This window comes from Phoxinus phoxinus, assembly GCF_949152265.1.
Source record: "Phoxinus phoxinus genome assembly, chromosome: 11".
Taxonomy (NCBI): domain Eukaryota; kingdom Metazoa; phylum Chordata; class Actinopteri; order Cypriniformes; family Leuciscidae; genus Phoxinus; species Phoxinus phoxinus.
In genome coordinates this window covers 23988608-24012488 of record NC_136886.1, presented here as the reverse complement: position 1 = coordinate 24012488, position 23881 = coordinate 23988608, and the positions used below count along the sequence as shown (strand labels likewise).

At 38.8% G+C, this 23881-nt stretch overlaps 1 protein-coding gene across 1 annotated transcript in view; it reads left to right on the top strand.

Annotated features, from left to right (window-relative positions):
* Positions 1-5334, top strand: part of cygb2 (cytoglobin 2) — a 45327-nt gene extending 39993 nt beyond the window's left edge. The window contains exons 2-3 of the mRNA XM_079628511.1: positions 2644-2875; positions 4142-5334. Coding sequence (XP_079484637.1) covers positions 2644-2875; positions 4142-4306 — 397 coding nt within the window. The 3' untranslated portion in view covers positions 4307-5334. The remainder of the gene's footprint in view (positions 1-2643; positions 2876-4141) is intronic.
* Positions 5335-23881: the final 18547 nt, after the last annotated feature.

Sequence of the window (23881 nt, the reverse complement as noted above, 5' to 3'; positions counted from 1 at the left end):
GGAATTAAAAAATGTACATGTCATTGTATTTTTGTCATAAAAGTTAAATATTGTTAAATATTTAATTATTCAATGATTGAAGAATTCAAACAGAATCAGGTTTGGTTTATTAATAAGGTGTTTACTAAATGTGGTCTTTTAACATCACTGTCGTAGTACATTAAGTCACGTTAAGCGTTTTTCAAGTTAAGCGTTTTAGAATGTCCCCAACAGCAGCTATACTGAGCAATGTTGTAAACTGTACCTTTTCGCCAGCTGGTGGTGATTTCACGAACTAATGTTCTATTTAACATCGAGGCCTGCGGCAATGGTACACATGTCGGTAATAGGCGTTTTGGTTGACTACCTACTGTATATACACTGTTGGACACTTGCATTAGGATAATCAACACACTGGGACTCATTCAAAGTGCAAAGTGTTGTTTTAAGTCTAATGTGAACATTGTAAATACATTGTTGGTTTTCACTTTACAACTGTTGTCTGTTTCATCCTTTAAACACTCTCACACAGTATAATCTGACCCCATTTTAATTTATGTAAATTAGACCGATATAAGGCAGAGTGTTACAACTTTAGTCCCCTGAAGCGAATGCATGGCAGAGACTTGGCAAACTACCTCCAATCAGGCCACGAGCTACTGGTAGCTCGCGAGCGACATGTTGGAGACCATAGCTTCTGTGCACGGCACCATCTCAGCAAGAAGCAGGGGCGCCAATTTGCCTTATAATTAAATGATAGATAATAGAAAAACACTTTGCGGCGCAGAGGATTTTTTTTTAACTGCTCATGTCCCCCATGTGACATGAAAAAATGCCGCCCCGGGCAACCGCCCGTGCCCAAAACCGCTACTCGTGCTAAATTTCTTACTGACACTACCGCCACACTCATAAACTCTGGACAATCCGGAGCGTTCCACTTATTTACGACTTTGTGGTGGCGTTGATGTGTATTCAACTCGTAAAATATGATCTTTCCGACATGACTTGAACACACTAACATCCATGCTGATATAGAGCCAAATTTGCACGACTGTGAGTGTGATATTGCTTATCAGTTTGATGGCAAAATTATGTAAATAAATAAGAAACAACCACAGACTGTCTTAAAGGCCACATTTACACATAGCCGGGTATTTAGAGAAACGAATATTTCCCCCCCTCCGTTTTCAATAATAACATTGTGCACACAACCCGCATAAATACGCCGTCGAGCGCCTTTATAACTATGCCAAACCTATAGGCGGCAGTGTAGGGAGAAGGATAAAGCCATGCAAGCCAATCAGAATCCTCAGAATCGACAAGAGAGAACCTAAAACCCCGTTTCTCCCAGTTGACACGACAACATATAACCGGCGTTTTCAGAAATCTCCACTTTGGCCGGAGTTTTTAGAAATAATCGTTTTCTGGGATAAAAACGGCGTTTTCGTGTAAATGACAGGCCAAAACGCAGAGAAATATCTGCGTTTTCCCATCGTGTAAACGGGGCCAAAAATATATCTTGTGAGGGGCCTCTCAGCCAATCAGATTAAAGGACCATCAAAATGAACTATATTATAATAGCTAGCACTTTCTGAACAGACCATAGCACTCTTTGCAAATATTAACATTCTGTACATTTTTGTATGTTACAGCTAAATATCTAGTTTTGTAATGTTTATGTAGCTAAAAGTTTGCAGTCATCTTTTAACAGGATACTGCCAGGCACAAAGCTGTCAATTTTAGGAAACAGAGTAGTAGTTGTCATTAATGACAGATTTGCACTCTTGAATATTAGAGTATAATATGTTCATTATCAATGCTGAGGCTCTTAATCCAACAGAGCTAAAGCACTGTACTGACTGTGGTTGAGTTTGAACTCTTACTCTCTCACTCTCTCTGTCTGTGCACCTGCCTCTCATTTTCCCTGCTGTGACTTAATGACATCCTTCTCATCAGAGCCACTTCAGCTCTGCACTGCAGTCTTACACCACGCTGCCATTCATTGCCCAACATTTCTTTCTCTCTCTCTCTCTCTCTCTCTCTCTCTCTCTCTCTCTCTCTCTCTCTCTCTCTCTCTCTCTCTCTCTCTCTCTCTCTCTCTCTCTCTCTCTCTCTCTCTCTCTCTCTCTCTCTCTCTCTCTCTTTCTCTCTCTTTAGCTATCTTCATTCCTCCTTCCTAGTCTTCCAGTCTATAATTTTTCATAATTTGCATTTATTGGCTTGTGTCTATCTGATTTATGCAGCTTGTGCTCTCTGGATTCCAACGGTATAAATACTCTATTTCTTCTTAGCTGTGAAGTGTACCCATGGGCAAAATGTTAACGAAGAGTGATGGCTTTGGTTATCATGGGCCTTAGAAAATGTCTAGTGTCTTACTGTAATAAACTGATAAAAATATGTCTTAGCTTCTGAGGCCAGTATGAATTTAAACATCTCTACTACAATGTTAACACATTTAAAACTAACAATTAAAACGCAAACATACAGCATGTAAAGATATATCTGTGACACAATATTAAAGCAATTTTCATCAAAGTTTTCTTTGAAAAAGCCACAGTTTGTGTTACTGCTGGATAATAGAAATACCTTCTTTTGAAATGTTCACTTGGGAGTCTACTAAACTCTGGTTGCAATATTAGATGGTCTTGTTTCTGTGTTTCTCAGATTTTTTGTGAACTTCCCCTCAGCAAAGCAGTACTTCAGTCAGTTCCAGGATATGGAAGATCCAGAAGAGATGGAGAAAAACTTTCAGCTGAGGAAACATGCCTGTCGTGTCATGAATGCCATCAACCAAGTTGTGGAGAACCTTCATGATCCAGAGAAGGTTTCATCTGTGCTGGGATTAGTGGGAAAAGCACATGCCCTCAAATACAAAGTGGAGCCAATGTACTTCAAAGTAAGAAAGATAAGATTCAAGAAAATAATTTGTCCACTGGCACAACGTGTTTGCAGTAGCCAAATTATTAAATGTCTGGGATGACAAGTTTGAGAATTTTATCTTAATAAGGGATGACTCCAGGTTAGACATTTTGGCCCCGTTTACACGATGGGAAAACGCAGATATTTCTCTGCGTTTTGGCCTGTCATTTACACGAAAACGCCGTTTTTATCCCAGAAAACGATTATTTCTAAAAACTCCGGCCAAAGTGGAGATTTCTGAAAACGCCGGTTATATGTTGCCGTGTCAACTGGGAGAAACGGGGTTTTAGGTTCTCTCTTGTCGATTCTGAGGATTCTGATTGGCTTGCATGGCTTTAACCTTCTCCCTACACTGCCGCCCATAGGTTTGGCATTGTTATGATGGTGCTCGACGGCGTATTTATGCGGGTTGTGTGCACGATGGTTTTATTGAAAACGGAGGGGGGGAAATATTCGTTTCTCTAAAAATCCGGCTATGTGTAAATGTGGCCTTTATCTCTAGCTGTTACAAACCTTATGGTTTCAGTAATTTATATTTTCATGGCACAAAACATGCATTTTCTTTTTTTAATGTGCATTAAATCGATTGCTTTATGAAATGAAAATTCTCCAAAGCATGAAAAAAGTAAATTAAATGCGACATCATAATAGATGTTGTTGTGGTCTAAAGCATTCTCTGGATACGATTACATTCTGCACCTAAGAGATGGTGAGTTTAGATCTTGACAAAGCATTTAATTCACGTGTATATTCAAGGGATTAGGGTCTTGAAGTGGCAGTTTCCATCTGACATGCAATAGTTTAGGGGTTTGTTTTTAAAGATAACATCATAAGATAAGATTATTATTATTAATTAATTAATAAGCAGCTTTACCAACACGATCTCATTAAAGTGCTTATCTATACCACGAATGTTATTTCTTGTACCATTTATACTCCAAAAAATTTTTTTTGCGTGCATATGCTACGCAGTGAAAACCCTTGGGTAGGATTAGGGGTGGGGAGTGCGTGCATATTACACGGCATAACGTGCGTATCATATGCACGCGGAAACTGCGTATCATATGCATGCAAAAACTATTTTTGGCATATAAATGGCACGAGGAATAACATTTGTCGTATTGATTCACACTTTCACCAATATGCACTGTAAACCAGGGAAAAGCTAGATTCCTTACTAAACCAACCAATTGTCTATTTGTGCTTCTCTTTCAATATGTTACTTTATTTCTTTTCACAACAGATCTTAAGTGGGGTTATTCTGGAGATACTTGCAGAGGATTTTGGAGAGTGCTTTACCCCAGAGGTGCAGACATCATGGACCAAACTGATGGCAGCATTGTACTGGCATATCACGGGGGCCTATACTGAGGTGGGGTGGGTCAAACTCTCCAGCTCAGCAGTCTGAGCAGGCCTGGAGCACTTTCCCACTGCACATGAACATTAGTTGGCGAGCCAAAAGACTGAATAATATAGAAAAACAAAAATGAAATGAAATGAGGCTGTAATCTGAAATGTTTTTCATCATAGGTGTCATTCTCTTTTACCCAATTTTATACATATTATTTTTAGTATATATAACGCCAACCTCAAAGATGTTGTCTTCGCTGTATAGTGTAGTGCTTGTGTGTCTTTTAGGGCAAGTATCTTGTGTTTCAATATATATCATAAAACAAATCACAATTGAACACAATACAATTCATTATAACATTGCAACTGAATCACAAAACCTATACTAAAGCCCAATGAAAGTGAATAGCATAAACCTGCTGTTCATTTTTCAACTTTATCAAGAGTTCTTGACTCTTTCTCCAAACTGCAAACCACACAATTCTAGATTTTGTAGTACTTTATTCATGTTTATTGAACGTAAGCTTCTCACATATTAGAGGTAAGAGATCACACTTGGGTGCAACAGGGCTAAAGGTGCTCCTGGTTAAAATGCGCTTTTTATTTTCCTCATAACCACTAAATGTATTAAATTAAAGCATCAGATAAATTAAAAATACATTTAAAATGTATTTTTTAAAATAATGTTGTTTACCGTATGTATTTTTTAAATATATTTTTATGTTAACATACTTTAATTTGTTTGGACTTTGTTTTCGTTTGCACCATTTCTCCCTGCCTTGTTTGTTGTAATAGTTACAGATTTGATTTCATCATTCAGTGTGTGTGTGTGTGTGTGTGTGTGTGTGTGTGTGTGTGTGTGCGTGTGTGTGTGATCATCATTGTTTTCAGTTAATTTGACAAGAAAGCCATTAATTAGGAAACCTTATTGGAACAAAGAGTTAAAATGACTGTGGCAATCTATGTGTAAAGCAGAACATGTTTCTGAACTGCTCAAATAATTATACAGGTGCTGGTCATATAAATAGAATATCATCAAAAAGTTCAACTTAACAGGTGAAACTAACATATTATATAGACTCCAGTGTAATAGAATACACTGGAGTCTATACCCAAACCATCACTGACTGTGGAAACTTTACACTTACTGCACCCACACACCGGACGCGAATAGCGCGTCAGGCGCGAGTCATTTCAATGTTAAGTCACTGCAAAGACGCGTTACGCGCGTAAAACGCGTGTAACGCGTCTTTGCATTGACTTAACATTGAAATCACTCGCGCCTGACGCGCTATTCGCGTCCGGTGTGTGGGTGCAGTAAGTGTAAAGTTTCCACAGTCAGTGATGGTTTGGGTTGCCATGTCATCTGCTGGTGTTGGTCCACTGTGTTTTCTGAGGTCCAAGGTCAACACAGCCGTCTACCAGGAAGTTTTAGAGCACTTCATGCTTCCTGCTGCTGACCAACTTTATGGAGATGCAGATTTCATTTTCAACAGGACTTGGCATCTGCACACAGTGCCAAAGCTACCAGTGCCTGGTTTAAGGACCATGGTATCCCTGTTCTTAATTGGCCAGCAAACTCGCCTGACCTTAACCCTATGGAAAATCTATGGGGTATTGTGAAGAGGAAGATGTGATGTGCCAGACCCAACAATGCAGAAGAGCTGAAGGCCACTATCAGAGCAACCTGGGCTCTCATAACACCTGAGCAGTGCCACAGACTGATCGACTCCATCCCACGCCGCATTGCTGCAGTAATTCAGGCAAAAGGAGCCCCAACTAAGTATCGAGTGCTGTACATGCTCATACTTTTCATGTTCATACTTTTCAGTTGGCCAGCATTTCTAAAAATCCTTTTTTTGTATTGGTCTTCAGTAATATACTAATTTTCTGAGATACTGAATTTGGGATTTTCATTAGTTGTCAGTTATAATCATCAAAATTAAAAGAAATAAACATTTGAAATATATCAGTCTGTGTGTAATGAATACACAAGTTTCACTTTTTGAATGGAATTACTGAATTAAATAACCTTTTTTTATGATATGCTAATTATATGACCAGCACCTGTAAAGAAAATAAGAAACTATTAGAAACCTTCAAGATTAGTCAGAATAGGTTTGATAAAAGATACAGATTCTACAAAAGACGTTATCAAAGAGGACAGGTATTACACTTGAAGAGAATCCAAACGTCTGACCCTAAGAGGTTTTGGGCAGAAATTAATAAACTAGAGCCAAGACGTAGTTGGAAAATACCCATGGAAGTGCTGGGGTATGATGGTAATTTAATGACTGAGCTGTCTGATATAATCAATAAGTGGGAGAAAGACTTCAAAGGTCTCTTCTCTAGTGAGACTTTTGATTTTGATGGGGGGTACTACGAGGTTATATGTCAGAGGAAAAATGTAATAGAGGGCCACATTTAAAAGAGGAATATTGGATAAATGAGGATCTTTATAAGAGTATTACAAAAGAAGTTCAAATGGCCATTAAAAAAGCTAAATTGGGAAAAGCGACGGGGGTAAAAAATATATCACACTGTAAAAAAATGTTTACCTCTCCAAGTAAAAATATTCTAGTGACTGGTCACATCTAAATTTTTAAATTGGCCCAAGTGAAATTCTGTAAAATAAATTGAATTAATTGTTACAATAGTCTGTTAACTTTGGTTCAATGAGAAATAATATGTCAGACTAATTGAAAAATTTAGATGAGACCAGTCACTAAACATTTTTGACTTGGGGATGTAATTTTTTTTTTCTATATTTTGTTTGATTTATTTTAATGGTGCTATGAATCCGGCAAAATACCATCTATGTGGCTTAAATCTATTATTAATCCGATACCAAAATCCCAAAATGAGGATCCGAGGGTGCCTTTGAATTATAGAGGGATTAGTTTAATGAGCACAGTTTATAAAGTGTATTCTACAATACTTAATGAGAGGCTCATGGTGTACCTAGAGAAAGAAGAGCTCCTCGTGGAAGAACAAAATTGGTTCCGTAAGTCAAGATCATGTCTTGATCACATTTTTGTGATATAAATCTACAATTATAACTAAAAGAATAAGTGAAAATAAGCCTACATATTCACGCTTTATTGATTTTCAGAAAGCTTTTGATATGATCAATAGGGATCTGTTAGCATATAAACTTATTGAGTACGGGGTAAATGGACATTTTTATTGGGCTGTGAAGTCTGTTTATCACAAGCCCATAGCCTGTGTTAGATTAAATGAAGGCCAGACAAACGGGTTCCCAACATCATTAGGGGTAAAACAGGGTTATGCTTTGTCCCCCTACTTTATTTGCAATTTATATAAACGATTTGGCAAAGGAAATTAAAGCATTGAATTATGGGATAACCTGTGGAAATTAAATACTTATTATTCTGTGCGCGGATGACATAGTTTTACTGTCACCCTCTGAAGATAATATGCAGCGGATGCTCTCCTATATTGATGATTGGTGTAATAAGTGAAGACTGTTTATCAATAGAAAGAAAACAGAAATAATTCATTTTAGAAAACCTTTAACTATAACTAAATTTAAAATTGGGTCACACAAGCTGAACTTTGCAGACTCATATAAATATCTAGGTTTCTATATTGATGAACATATGAATTTTAGAAAAGGTGTTAAAGTTCTTTCTGATTCAGCATGTAGAGCTTCGGGAGGAATTATTGGTAAAAGCAAGAATCTGAAAGACATAAGTTTTCAAACTTATTCTAAACTGTTTGAAGGTTGTGTGTGCCCTATACTTGATTATATTGTGGGGGTTAGAGGACTTAGAAACATATCTAATTGTGAATTAGTGCAAAATAGTGCCAAAATATATTTTTTGGGTGTACACAAATATGCTCCAACATTGGTGATAGTGGGAGACATGGGTTGGGAATCATGTGAGGCTCGTAGAAAGATATGTATGGCCCAGTTATGGAATCGTTTATTAGATATGGACGCAAATAGGTTGACGAGGAAAATATTTATCTGGGATAAACACATTCTTGGTCCTTGGTCTAAAGATATATGCAAACTGTTTTGTAAATATGGGTTTGGGGAGTTGTTTTCTAATAATGAAAAGCTGAATATTGGTTTGTTTAAAGAATATGTGTTTGTTAAAGACAAAGAGCAGTGGGCCGACGATATATGGGCTAAGCCAAAATTGTGTATTTTTGTGATGATAAATCCGGAATATGGCACAGGGAATTATGATGTATACAGTAGTGGTTTTGGGCACGGTCGAACCGGGCAGTCGCCTGGGGCGGCATTTTTTCATATCACACGGGGGGTGGCACGAGTAGTTAAAAAAACCTCTGCACCGCAAAGCGCTTTTCTATTATCTATCATTCAATTATTGGCAAATTGGCGCACCTGCTTAATGCTGAGAAGGTGCCGTGCACAGAAGCTATGTCAAGGGGTTCTACAACACGTCGCTCGCGAGCTACCAGTACCTCGTGGCCTGATTGGAGGTAGCTCGTATATTACTTGTCAAAAAGGCAACGATCTCTGTGTGCTCAAGTGAGATCTGGTGTTTTACCTTTGACAGTTGAAACAGGGCGATATGTTAATTTAGAAGAGGAAAAACGGATCTGTCCCATGTGTTGTTTGAATGATATAGAAAATGAGTTCCATTTTGTTTTCTACTGTCCATTATATTTTGAACAGCGTGATTTTTTGTTTCGTAAGATAAAATCAGAGATTGATTTGGTAAATATGGATGATGCTCAAAGACTGAGATGGCTGTTCACATGTGAAACATAAATTAGCCAATTATCTTGAGAAATCCTGGGAGAAGAGAAAAAAAGCTCTTTATCGAGATGATCTGTAGATGAGGATTTGTTTGTTGTGTGTGTGTGTGTGTGTGTGTGTGTGTGTGTGTGTGTGTGTGTGTGTGTGTGTGTGTGTGTGTGTGTGTGTGTGTGTGTGTGTGTGTGTGTGTGTGTGTGTGTGTGTGTGTGTGTGTGTGTGTGTGTGTGTGTGTGTGTGTGTGTGTGTGTGTGTGTGTGTGTATTTGTATTCATGTATTTCTCTGAATGATTTGTATATGCGACCGGAAGATCTTTGATAAATACATTTGTGGTGTCTTGCAGGCCAAATATTTGGCATGACACAGAAATAAAATGTAACTAACTACTGTAACTAAATAACTAACTACCGATAACTAACTAACTGTATAAAGGTTTTTGTGTGGTCCGTTTTTTTCTTTTCTTGTGGTGCCTTGCTTTGCTCTTGGATTTGGATTTAATTATGGATATTTTTAAACAGTTTTGAACTTTAATCTTATTCTTCGTGTGCTTACTACTGCTACACAACCGTAACATAATGACAAATATGAACAAATAATTGAACAAAAATGTTCTTTATTAATAAAAATAAAAATAAAATAGTACTAACTTTGCTAAAGCAATTGTTCTGAACAAGTATTAACTTAAACATTATTAAAAACATTATTTTAGCTAAAGTATTTGTAACAATACTTTGTGCTTTTTGGCCTATGCTGGTGAGCCTTGGTGCTAGTGTGTGTGGTGATTTATTATGATTTATTTTCACACAAAATCTGTTTCTCCAGCAATGTTCAACACAAACTTTTTTTTTCTTCTGCAATCATACACTATGGGATGAGTGAAAAGCACTTTTTTTAAGGTGTGCCTTTACCCCTGTTGTACTCTATTATTAAAAAAAATGTATGGCCAAGAGATGACCCAATATTCTCATATCTGCACTCTAATGCTGTCTCAGGCCCCAGAGATCTCAATTACTAAATTAACTCCATCTTTTCAATACAAAACACACATTTCATTATTATTAAGTATTTATTGCTGATAGATAAAAATACATACGCATTCCAACACACACACATTTACATTGCATTTACATTTATTAATTTAGCAGACTCTTTTATCCAAAGCGACTTACAAATGAGAACAATAGAAGCAGTTGAACTAACAGTAGGACAACAAAATGCAAGTGCTATGACCCTTCACAGTTTAATCTAACGGAGAACACGTAAAGTTTTTTTTTTCTTTTTTTCTAAATATTATAAGAGTGTGTTAGTATTACTGGATCAAGTGCTGCCGAAAAAGAAACACACACACACACACACACACACACACACACACACACTCTCCATCATTCCAAATAGTGGTGCAATAATACACACATATCCATACCTGACTGACTCCAGCAAAACAGTAGTCTCTTTCTTTCTAAGACGACCTCCTTCTCTTTACCAGCTTTTCCATCACATTTCTCTTCTTCCTCCTCTTTGTCTTCACTCTTAAAATTTCTCTCTTGTTCTCTCGTTCTGTATTACCATGACATATTTTTGCATTATCTAGCCAATTCCACCTGCTGGCCGTGAGCCTGTCTTTGTGCGACGGGCTGTGCTAGGTTTTCTTTGAATCACACACATCGACAAATGAACACAAACAATGGTCCAGCTGTATAATATTGAAAAATGCACTATGTACTAAAACTGACAGCAGACAAAAACCTGTTTTTCTGGGCTTGTACTCAACATAGTATTTATATATTTCCCAAAATCTCACACACACACACACACACACACACACACACACACACACACACACACACACACACACACACACACAAAATATAGGGTACAGAAACTAAGCAGAGGGATCACATATTTCAATTTTAGCCACCTAACATGGATGTTCTGTGGTAATCTATCATTTTCAAAGTATTATAGTTTCTAAATTTATTAAGATGAATCGCAATATCGACAGACTGTGCTCTTTTTTTCTTTTGGTACATAACACTAATCTTGGAGGAGTCATATATTATACAAAATAAAATGAAGATATGAATAATAATATAATAAATACTATCTACAAGCATGTGATGTGTCATCTGTTATTACAAATTATACAGCCTTTGAATTGTGACGGTCAGAAGCCTCTCTTTCTCTTTTCTTTGACTTCTGCCACATGATGAGCTACATGTCAAGCGGTCATCACTCTTATCTTAGTCCGATCTTTTCTTTGCTGACTCAACATTTTCAAAGAGTTACAGAGATTAAAACTAGCAAGCCTTATTAATAGTCCAGACAAAAATAATGTTTGGCTGCATAGCTTACTAGTGTGCAACTAAAATCTACAACCTTGTTATCTCAAGATACATGTGTATAATATCTCTATCTATATGAGACTCTTTACATATAAATTTGTATCTAACACAAAATGTAAATCAATTAAATGAACTAAGAACACTTAAAGGATAAGTTCGGTATTTTACACTTAAAGCCCTGGTTTCAGATAGTTTCTGATGAAATAGAACGGTTAAGATTAAAATTTGGACAGATGCTGCTGTCCCGAGAATTTTCATTTTCTTTTGCTTTCCCCCCCACCTCCACAATGGCTGCATAGGTGCACAGGAATAATCCTTCCTAAAACGCATTAAACTTTCGTTTACAAAGACGTGAAACTCAGAGTGGTCAGGGATGTTCACTGATATGCTCACACAAAAAACGCTGCAAAAGATGCTTTCCAACAGGTTTTATCGTAGTTTTTCAAGCTCTCAACGGAAGAATGGGTGTGAGGCGTTTGAAAAAAATAGGTCCACAGTTTTACAACGAATGGTAAAACACCTGTTGGAAAGCATCTTTTGCAGCGATTTTTGTGTGAGCATATCAGTGAACATCCCTGACCACTCCAGACCGTGAGTTTCACGTCTTTGTAAACAAAAGATTAATGTGTTTTAGGAAGGATTATTCCTTTGCACCTATACAGCCATTGTGGAGGAGGTGGGGGGTCTCGGGACAGCAGCATCTGTCCAAATTTTAAACTTAACCATTCTATTTCATCAGAAAATATCTGAAAAAAGTAGCCTGGAAATACAGACCAAAATCTGACAGATTTATGGTCTGGTGTCGATTAATGCAAATCGGCCAGCTCGAGGGGCGGCACCAAGCGTGCATTTGAAAATCTCACTGCACGCAATTGGCTAACACTACAACCAATCACAACAATACACGGGGTGACGTTTCACTAAGCCCCGTTACCAGCAGAGTAGTAGTGGGAAGTTCGGATAATTTTACTGTAATTTCGTTCACTTCAGCATAATATAATTAAAATGTCATGTTAAATAGCCCAACATATCTAGTACTTAGGAAAATGTTGATTACCTTTGAAAAGTTGGGTCCAACTTAAATTCAGGCTATTGCAGTCTGTTAATTCACCTCACCTCCTGATCCACGGCGTTCTTTCTTTTGCAACTTCACATTTAGCCTATCACGTCTACTCTTTTCCCCGCCTCTCGTGTCTGTCTTCGGGTTCGAACTTGAGCGGAGCTAACTGGTAGATTATACTCTTGCCGTATCCGGTCGGCAAAACAGCAAAAACTTCCTTCTTGCAAAGGAACGATTTGAGCGCCGTCTTCTGTTCCTCTTTTAGGGATAAAGGCAAGTCTAAATCTTTCACTGTAGCGCCCAAAGCCGTTTCAAACAACTGGTGTTCATCCATAGCTATCTTGCAATGTTTACTAATGACTTCGACGTCACAGCGCTGTCGTCATCTGTTTAGCTCACCTCTGGCCCGCCTATATCAGATAACCAGATGTGATTGGTGAGTCTATGGAGCTAGACGGCTAAATTTGTCTCTTTCACCCAATTGCCGTTGAGAAATCTCAGATTTGATTGTAGGTTTTGCAAGTTCAACATGGGTTATAGGTCGAAAGTTGAATGAACGAGTACTTATGTCCTTTCGATTTCTTACAGGTTGAGTTGTTGTTGCCCATAACATGCTAGCATTCTGATAATGAATGCTGATTGGTCAGTGAAGGACTGATTACTACCAGAGATACCGCTTGATGGCATTGTGGCATCCGAAGCGGGTCTAGAATGTCTTCTAGCAAAAACTCTTCTAGCACGTGAATTTACCTGTGTCAGCTGTGTTGTCGATGCCTCGAGAGACAAAGTGCAGAGCGCAAAAGCACCAAAGTGACTGAAGGATTGCCGTAAAGCAGTATCTCTGGTCTTACGAGGAGTATGACGTCATTGGCATTTTAAAAGACTTTTTAAAGCAAATAAGTGAACACCCAGCAATGTGTCATTTCTTTGCCTCTCCTTTCGAATACAACATTCAATTACTAGACAAAAAATTATATCCTGAGATAAGTGGATTTTGAGGCGTATAGCTCCATAGACCTCCATTTATTCTGCACTCGTCCTGTGAGTCCCCTCATATGGAACCAGAGTGGAACTACCAATCAGAACAACCAGTTCAGAAGCTGGAAGTTTCCTAAGAGTGGCAGTTATTATACATTCTCTGGTTCTATGTTGCGTCAAAACGAGATTGGGGAGCAATTAGGTCTTCATTGTGAAATATACATTGGGCTCTTATGAGATCAACTTTTGATTATGGTTGTATTGCTTATATGGCAGCAGTTGAAACTAATCTAAAAAAAAAAAAGAGGATATAGAACAAGCTCAAGCCCTAAGAATATGTAGTGGGGCTTTCAAAACACCAATGAAATGGGATAGATGTCGTTGGGTATTAAAAGACTTAAAGGGGTGGTAAAGTATGATTTCACTTTTCTAACTTTAGTTAGTGTGAAAGGTTGCTGTTTGAGCATAAACAACATCTGCAAAGTTACAACGCTCAAAGTTCAAAGCAAAGGACGATATTTTCTTTTAAAGTAAAGGACTACAACAAACGGCATTCCTCACGGGTTAGTGACATCACCAACCCTAAAATGTACATAAACCCACCCCCGGGAACACGCAGTCCATGTTGAGAAGAGGAAAAGTTGTTGTACGAGTCAGCTCAAACTTTAGCATCCATCTTTTCACATGCAAAGTCACTCTGTGCATCTCACAACAGTTCCTATACGAGCGATTTATAGATTATCATGACAGAATATCCTAATTGAAGATAGTAAACTCCACATAAGCAACATAAATTCATCAACTAACCATTCAGAGACGTCCTGTTGCATTCTATATGTTGTCACTTCTTCTTAAGTATCTCCATCTTTGTCTGACTCTGTTAAAGGCAGAACAGTTTCTGTCATTTTAGTGTGTCTGTGAGGTAATCGCAGCTGCTAACACACATGAGCTCTTGAAACCCCGCCCTCTGCAGCAGCTCATTTGCATTTAAAGGGCCAGGCACAAAACGCTGTGTTTTTGCAAACCCTCAAAAAGTGACAATTTTAACATGTAAATATCTATATATAAAATAAAAATATAAAAAATATAGGTAACACTTTACAATAAGGTTCATTAGTTAACATTAGTTAACTACATTAGTTAACGTTAACTAATAATGAACTGCACTTATACAGCATTTATTCATCTTTGTTAATGTTAATTTCGACGTTTACTAATACTTTATTAAAATCTTGTTAACATGAGTTAATGCACTGTGAACTAACATGAACAAACAATGAACAGCTTTATTCATATTAACTAACATTAACAAAGATTCATAAATACTGTAACAAATGTATTGTTCATGTTAGTTAATACATTAAATAATGTTTAATAAATGAACCTTATTGTAAAGTGTTACCAAAATATATGTGGGGTATTTTGTGCTAAAACTTCACACAGACACTCTGGGGACATCAGAGATTTATTTTACATCTTGTTAAAATGGCATTTTACCACCCCTTTAAACTTATGCTAGCATATAAACCTGCACAGGCATAATGAATCCCATCCTGCAACGACTGTAGTACAGGAGTGTTGGGAATATAGTAAATCTAATTTTAGGAGTTTGGGATGGGCTGTGAATGAAAAAGCAAGGAAAATAGGTTTGAATACTATATTGTCGTCCTGTCCCATATTCAAATATCCCTCCTTGGATGTTTATAATGCCACTGATTGATTTACAAAAACACGAGGAAATCAAATATAATTTAGAGCAAATTCATGTCTGGTTTGTTGTCCAAAGCTACTTAATAATGTTATATATTTCATTATTTTTAAAATAATTTTACTAATAAAATAATGATATTCACAGATGCTTCCAAACCTACAAATCGACATACAGGTGCTGCAGTGTACATCCCACAATGTGGAAAATATATCAAGAAATGAACAACAGATACACTTTCAGTTTATACAGTGGGACTGCAATGGGTAGAAGAATATAACCAACAAAATGTTTTAGTTACATCTGATAGTTTGTCTGCACTCACAAGCATAAAATCAGGGAAATCATGCAGGCCTGATATGCTAATTGAAATGTATCAAACAATAAAGATTACATAATAAATGTTTGAGTGTATGGTTTGTTTGGGTTCCTGCACATGTTCCTGCACATGTTGGTGCGAAAGGAAATGAAGATGTGGATATGTTGGCTAAACTATCTCTTAAATCACCAACAGTAGATTGGCAGATTGCATTAAGTAAAACTGAGGCTAAAGAAATCAAGATCAAACTCAAAAAATATGGCAGGAATATTGGGATATTAATGATAGAGGAAGACTTTTGTATATTCAAAGCTCTGTTGGCATGAAAAGGGAGATGAGTAAAAATCAAAGTGAAGAAAGGATTATCACTCGTCTCATAGGACATACAGGGCTCAACAAGACAAGATATATATATATATAAATAAATGTATTTTGTTTTTCTTTCCCTTGTACCTTTATAGTAACATATCTTAAAGGATTTGGAAGAATCAAGGTGCTTACCTATATGAAGATATAAACTATTTCAAAAGTTTTTGAGTTTTTTCATCTATGCTCTCCCTTTACGAGTCACAGATTCTCCATGTTTGTTTGACCTTCTATTCTCTTTAGCTGTGTGTCTCGGCTCCACTGAACCAAGTGCCTACTGTCAGTTCATTTTGGTCTGTTTAATGTAGCATAGCAATATCACTGTGATGAAAAAAAAACATTGTTTTGCATTCCTATGTTTTGCTTTATGCATCTTAAAAGCTGGTGTGTACTGATGACTAAAGTTGGCCAAATCATAATTTTTGTTTGTTTTCAAAGTTTCATGCATGAAGAAAGATGTTAATGTGGGTGCAATATTCACAGAGTAATAACACTGTGAAAATCATTCTTAATAAAAGTAGAATTTCAGAACTCTATTTTCATGTCAAATAGACATGTCAAGGTTCTGTATATTGTCCTGTGTTATATCAACAGAATAATTTGTCTCTGAGACAAAAATGCTTTTTTCCCCATTCATTCATTAGGGCAATAGAAAATTTAGATTTTATGTTTAAATCAATCATGGATATCACATATTTAAAACAAAAATACATCAATTATATTTAATAATTCATTTAATTAATTTGTGAGGATCTGAATCTGAATCTGAATCCTTTATTGTCACATCACTAACAACAAATGTGCCGTAGTGAGTGAAATTCTTAAGAGCGTGCTCCAGACAGCGCAGAATACAATTTACATAGAAGACAATATACAATTACAATTAACATATATGAGCAATATACAGATGACAATGTACAATATGCAGTATAGCTTAATATAAATAGTAGCAGATAACATACTTTACAGTTTTTTAACAGTGTAATGTTATACCCATTATGTACAGTATACATAATAATATATAAGTTAGGATTACAAATATAAAGATATACACAGTACAGTATGATGACATGATTGGTATTTCGGTGATATGGATTATTGTATTGATCAATGCAGTGCACTGTGTGCTGTGTAGTGCTGCTGCAATAAATGCAGTGTGTGCTGCTGTGGAGTCCAGTGTTGAAAAGAGGTGTTGAGTAAGTGCAATGTATGGCAATGTATGCAGGGGATATAGTGGCGTGTGTAAGATGTATCAGTTCTGGCTGTTCATTAACCTGATAGCCTCAGGAAAGAAGCTGTCTCTCAGTCGGCTGGTACGGGATCGAATGCTGCAGAAACGTATGCCTGATGGTAACAGAGAGAACAGCCTGTGGGACGGATGGCTAAAGTCACTGATAATCTTCGAGGGAGGCAAGCTCACCTCCTACAATGTGGCTGGTAGTTCGCACGACCCTCTGCAGAGCTTTGCGATTGCCGGCAGTCGCATAATGCGGGTAATTATGCGTCTGCCGGCAGCCGCATAATACAGTGTGGTATTTTTTACCACACTGTAAAAAAATATTTTATTTTCATTAATTGATTGAATGATTGAATATTATAATTTTTAATGAAGCTACTTCAGACCAAACCATTTTAGATTTGCGTCGGACGCAAGAGTCATTTATCACGCCGGTATAATCGCAACAGCACCAGGGATCCGCCCACAAAGTTACTAGCGTTTCGCGTTTGATACTTGCGTTTCAGATCGTTAAAATAGGGCCCATTACCTGTCTGTCTCCTCCTGTGATTATGACACTACCTTCACATATTCTCCATATTTGTTTGACCTTCTATTCTTTTTAGCGGTGTATCTCAGCTCCACTAAACCAAGTGCCATACTGTCAATTAATTTTGGTCTGTTTAATTTAGCATAGAAATATCAATGTGATGAAAAAAACACATTGTTTTGCTTTATGCTTCTAAAAAGCTGGTGTGTGTACTGTGTACTGATAACTAATTTTTTTTCAGTTTCATGCATGAAGAAAGATGTTAATGTGGGTGCAATATTGCAATATATCACAGTTATAACACTGTGAAAAATCATTCTTAATAAAAGTAGAATATAAGAAGATAAGTTTACTTTGCAGCTGAAACTCAATGAGGCCAATTACAAAGGAATATTTCTAATGTCTTAGACCAGGTCATGAGCTGTGTTCGCTCTTGAGCCAGCATTGCAGCAAGACAAGGGAAATGACAAGGGATCATACACAAAAGGCAGGATTATAGTTGAAAAGGTAAGGTTTTTTGGTAACACTTTATTTTACAGTGTCCTTGTTACATATATCCCATTTACTAATAACAGTAAATTATACATATGTAGTGGGTTTGTAGTGTTCATTTGTTTTTACTATTTTGGTTGATGTCACGGCAGATTGCGTCCCGCGTAATTTCCACCTAAACGAGTTAAAGGCTGTGCGGTGCGATACTGTGGGAGACACGCACATGGTTGTTTGGCATGGCACTGGTGTGAGTGTGGAGAGCTTCTGCAAGCTGAGTGTACTGCTTGTATCGCCCGCTCACCTGTTTGTATTGCTGATAATACCGGGGTTGGTTGTTTGACTTATTATGTGCAAAAAGGAGAATATTGTTTGTTCTTGAGCATGTATGTTTGTTTTTTATTGTAGTAAAATATCTGAAATCCCTTTCATTCATTTGGAGCTGTTTGTCTGGCATCCGTCACATACTGCTCCGAGACACAAAGGTTGAGGATCCAAATGCAGTATTTATTGAATAGGGTAATCCAAATCCAGGCAAGGGTCATACATAAACAAGCAATCCAAGCAATAACAGAAAAGGGCTGAGGCAAGGAGAGAAATCCGAGGGAACAGGCAGAGAATCAAGGTAACCAAGAAACAGGACACAAACATGCTCAGAAATGTAGTACAAACACTTAACAAGACTTTGCAGAGACTGAAAGAGAAAACCAGGCTTGTATAGGATGCAAGGATTAAAGTGAAAAAAATTCTTCTGACTGAAATTTTTTTTCAGGCCAAGTCATATTCCTTTAACTTTATTTAAATAGTCGAGACCAATAGCGTTTTAAGGGGAGATGTTTTAAACCACTTTAATATTGCCAGTTTGCGTATTTTAAAAGCTATTTTAATCTATGAAAAAATATATACTTAGCTTGACAAATAATCAACCATCTACATAACTTTTCAGTGCATGTTTTTATTTATCTTATAAGACCAAACAATGTTTTGTGAAACTCTTAATTAACAGAAAAAAAGAAAAAGTAACAGCACCACCATTAAAGTGCTATTCTTGTGCAAAAGTCTCTAGAGTGCTTTTCACTTTTTCTGCCTTTTGGCGGTGTAACCATATTCCTGAAGCTTGGCTACACCTGACACCCGTTTCAGTGTTTGACTAGCTACATGTGCAGGAGTTGCTACAGGAGAGGTGGAGGCTGTAGCAGCAGTTTTGCCTTTAACTCCAGGATTGGAGGTGGTAGAGGCTGTAGCAGAAGCAGATTTGCCTTTAACTCCAGGGGTGGAGGAGGTGGAGGTTGTAGCAGCAGTGAGTTTAAGTCCAGGGGGGGAGGAGGTGGAGGCTGTAGCAGCAGTGAGTTTAAGTCCAGGGGTGGATGAGGTGGAGGCTGTAGCAGCAGTGAGTTTAAGTCCAGGGGTGGAGGAGGTGGAGGCTGTAGCAGCAGTGAGTTTAAGTCCAGGAGTGGAGGAGTTTAACTCTAGCTACATGTGCAGAAGTTTCTCCAGGAGAGGTAGAGGCTGTAGCAGAAGCAGTTTTGCCTTTAACTCCAGGGGTGGAGGAGGTGGAGGCTGTGACAGCAGTGCGTTTAAGTCCAGGGGTGGAGGCTGTAGCAGCAGTGCGTTTAACTCTAGCTATATGTGCAGGAGTTGCTACAGGAGAGGTGGAGGCTGTAGCAGAAGTAGTTTTGCGTTTAAGTCCAGGGGTGGAGGAGGTGGAGGCTGTAGCAGCAGTGCGTTTAAGTCCAGGGGTGGAGGAGGTGGAGGCTGTAGCAGCAGCAGCTTTGCCTTTAACTCCAGGAATGGATGAGGTGGAGGCTGTAGCACAAACAGAAGAGGTGGAACATTTCTTTACTTTTTTAACCATAACTGCTGAGAGGACCTTCACAGCTTCCCTCAGTTTCCTTTCCTTTTGCTTGTCAAGGTTCTCCTTTTTCTTCAATTGATTTTGGTATGCTGTCAGGAACAGCAACGGACACCGGCTCAGGAACAGCAACGGACACCGGCTCAGGAACAGCAACGGACACCGGCTCAGGAACAGCAACGGACACCGGCTCAGGAACAGCAACGGACACCGGCTCAGGAACAGCAACGGACACCGGCTCAGGAACAGCAACGGACACCGGCTCAGGAACAGCAACGGACACCGGCTCAGGAACAGCAACGGACACCGGCTCAGGAACAACAACGGACACCGGCTCAGGAACAGCAACGGACACCGGCTCAGGAACAGCAACGGACACCGGCTCAGGAACAGCAACGGACACCGGCTCAGGAACAGCAACGGACACCGGCTCAGGAACAGCAACGGACACCGGCTCTGCTCAGTGTCCTGAAGCTCAGGCTCGGCAGGCGTGACGTGAAGCTCAGGCTCGGCAGGCGTGACGTGAAGCTCAGGCTCGGCAGGCGTGCTGTGTCTCCTCCAAGCACGCAGTAGCAGTTACTGCATAAAAAAGGAAGACAGCCTTCTTTGCCGTGGCAGGACTGACGGGAACAGCCTCCGGCACAGGATCAGTCTCTGCATCAGCAGACGTGACGCGAACAGTCTCTGGATTGACGGAACTCATGTGTTTCCTCCATGCACTCAGAACAGGCAATGTATAAAAAAGGAAGACCACCTTCTTCGCCATGGCAGGACTGATGATGGGCAGATCTGGGATGACCCCTGGGACGACAGCGGGTTGCACAGGGACGGCTTCAGGGATGACAACAGGATGCAAGGGGACGACCACCAGGACGACAGCTGGCTGTTCGGGCACGGCCTCCAGGACGACAGCGGGTTGCAGGGGACGGCCTTCAGGACGAAAGCGGGCTGCTCGGAGGGGACGGCCTCCGGGACGACAGCGGGCTGCACGGGGACGGCCTCTGGGACGACAGCGGGCTGCTCAAGGACGACCTCCGGTTCTTTGGGGAAACTGGAGGTCTTCCCTCAAAAAATTGTCTCCTCTCCCGCTCGGTGGCTGGGGAAGAGACATTAAAAAACATACCGCTGGATCTTTGCATGACGGAATCCTTCTGTCACGATCCACACTCAGGAAACACAAAAGATCCAATAATGCAGTAAGTTTTAATGGGGAAATCCGTACTCACAAAACAGTCCAGGCAGGGGTCAATATCCATATAAGCAATACAAACACAAGTAACAATGAATAGACAGAAACCTTCAGACGTGGTGTGATAAAAGACAAAGACTCCGTAACAAACACTAAAACAGACAGGGTATAAATACACACAGAACTAACAAGGTGACGGGAAACAGCTGAGTGCAATAATCAGATAAGTGACAGAACAGAATGCTGGGAAATGTAGTCTAATGTGAATGACACCGTGAGAACGAGGACCTCTAGTGATAACCCAGGGAAACATACAGAAATATACAGCTGAGTATCGTCGGCATAACAGTGAAAGCTAATTCCATGTTTCCTAATGATATCTCCTAATGGTACAGAGTGAACAGCAGTGGTCCTAGTACTGAGCCTTGTGGTACGCCATACTGAACTTGTGATTGATAAGACATCTCTTCATTTACTGCTACAAACTGATAACGGTCAGATAAGTATGATTTAAACCATGCTAGTGCAATTCCACTAATGCCAACATAATGTTCGAGTCTATTTAAAAGGATGTTGTGGTCAATGGTGCAGCACTAAGATCAAGTAATACTAATAGAGAGATACAACCACGATCGGATGATAAGAGCAAATCATTTGTGACTCTAACGAGAGCTGTCTCGGTACTATGGTACAGTCTAAATCCGGACTGAAAATCCTCGCAGATATAATTTCTTTCAAGAAAAGAACACAGTTGTGAGGATACTGCTTTTTCTAATATCTTTGACAGAAATGGCAGATTAGAGATCGGCCTGTAATTGACTAGTTTTGTAGGATCAAGTTGCTGTTTTTTAACAAGCGGTTTAATCATAGCTAGCTTAAAGGTTTTTGGTACGTATCCTAGAGACAAAGATGAATTAATGATATTAAGAAGAGGATCTATGACATCTGGGAGCATCTCTTTCAGCAGCTTAGTCGGTATAGGGTCTAACATACACGTTGTCGATTTAGATGATTTGACGAGTTTGCAAAATTCTTCCTCTCCTATAGCAATGAATGAATCAAATTTTCCCTCAGAGAGACTACAATGCACTTCCTGATGCGATACTGTATTAGACGGTTGCATAGTTATAATTTTGTCCCTGATATTATCGATCTTATAAGTGAAGAAGTTCATAAAGTCATTACTGCTGTGTTTCTTGGAAACTTCTGGGCTTGAAGCTTTCTTTTTCGTTAGTTTAGCCACTGTTTCAAATAAATACCTAGGATTATGTTTATTTTCTTCTAATAGGGTTGAAAAATAAGCAGATCTAGCAGCTTTTAAAGCCTCTCTGTAAGCAATCGAGCTCTCCTTCCATGAAATCTGAAACACCTCTAGTTTTGTTTTCTTCCAGTTGCGCTCCATTTTTCTGGCTGCTCTCTTAAGGGCCTGAGTGTGCTCGTTGTGCCACAGCGTTGGACTATGTTCTTTAATCTTCTTTAAGCGCAGCGGAGCAACTGTGTCTAAAGTGCTGGAAAAGAGAGAGTTAAAAGTTTCTGTTGCAATATCAAATTCTTCTAAGCTATCCGGGATGCTGAGATGATGAAACTGATTAGGAAGATTATTGATAAAGCAATCTTTAGTAGCAGAAGTGATCGGTCTAACATATTAATAACACGGAGTCAGCTTTGCAGCCTTGGCTAAATGTAATTTACATGAGACTAGATAATGATCTGAGATGTCATCGCTCTGCTGCAGTATTTCAACGGCATCAACATCTATTCCATGTGATAGTATTAGATCTAGAGTGTGATTACGGCAATGAGTAGGTCCTGACACGTGTTGTCTAACTCCAATTGAGTTTACAATGTCTTTAAATGCCAATCCCAATGCATCTTTTCCATTATCAATGTGTATATTAAAATCACCAACAATTAGTACTTTATCTGCAGCCAATACTAATTCAGATAGAAAGTCAGCAAATTCTTTGATAAAGTCTGTATGGTGCCCTGGTGGCCTGTATACAGTAGCCAGCAGAATTTTCAAACGTGATTTATCGTTTACACTATATATTTTTACATTAAGCACCAACACTTCAAAAGAATTATATTTAGGGGCCAAGCACGAAGGTGCGGGCACCTATTGTATCTGTTCCGGTTCTTCTTCTTCTTTTTCTTTTTCTTCCGACTGTGCGTCTATGGCAGCCTATAGAACCGTTTGCGGGAAACTTATTTTGGTTTGACATTCTAATAGAGGACAGTCCCAACAGTAACTGCACCAATTTTGGTGTCTCTAACTCATTCCCTCTAGCGCCACCACCTGTCCAAAGTTTAACTTATATTATGCTAATAACTTTTAAACCGTAAGGCCTATCAACAACATTCTTTTTTCCTCTGATTCCTGAGCTCATGACGATTCGATTGCACCCTATGACGCAATTTTCTGTCACAAAAATATGTCCACCATTTTGAATTATCCTAAAAATACTACTTTTGCGAACTCGTCCTAGACAGTTTGTCCGATTCTCACCAAAATTGCACCAGATCATCTTCAGGCAGTGCCGACAAAAAGTTATGGAATTCAAGTTGATTCGCTTAACCGTTTTTGATAAACGCACATACAAATTTTACATAGTACTTGCAAAAACAGACGTAAGGCTGTATCTCCACAACGCTTTATTGGATTCAGACCAAATTTGGTACATGTCATCACAAGCATGACCTGAGGTGACAAGCTGCGTTTCGGCGCAGCGCCACCTACTGGTCCGGAGATATGAAGAATTTATGTTTTTGCTTATAACTGCTGAACGGTTTGTCCAAAAATCATAAAAGTGGTC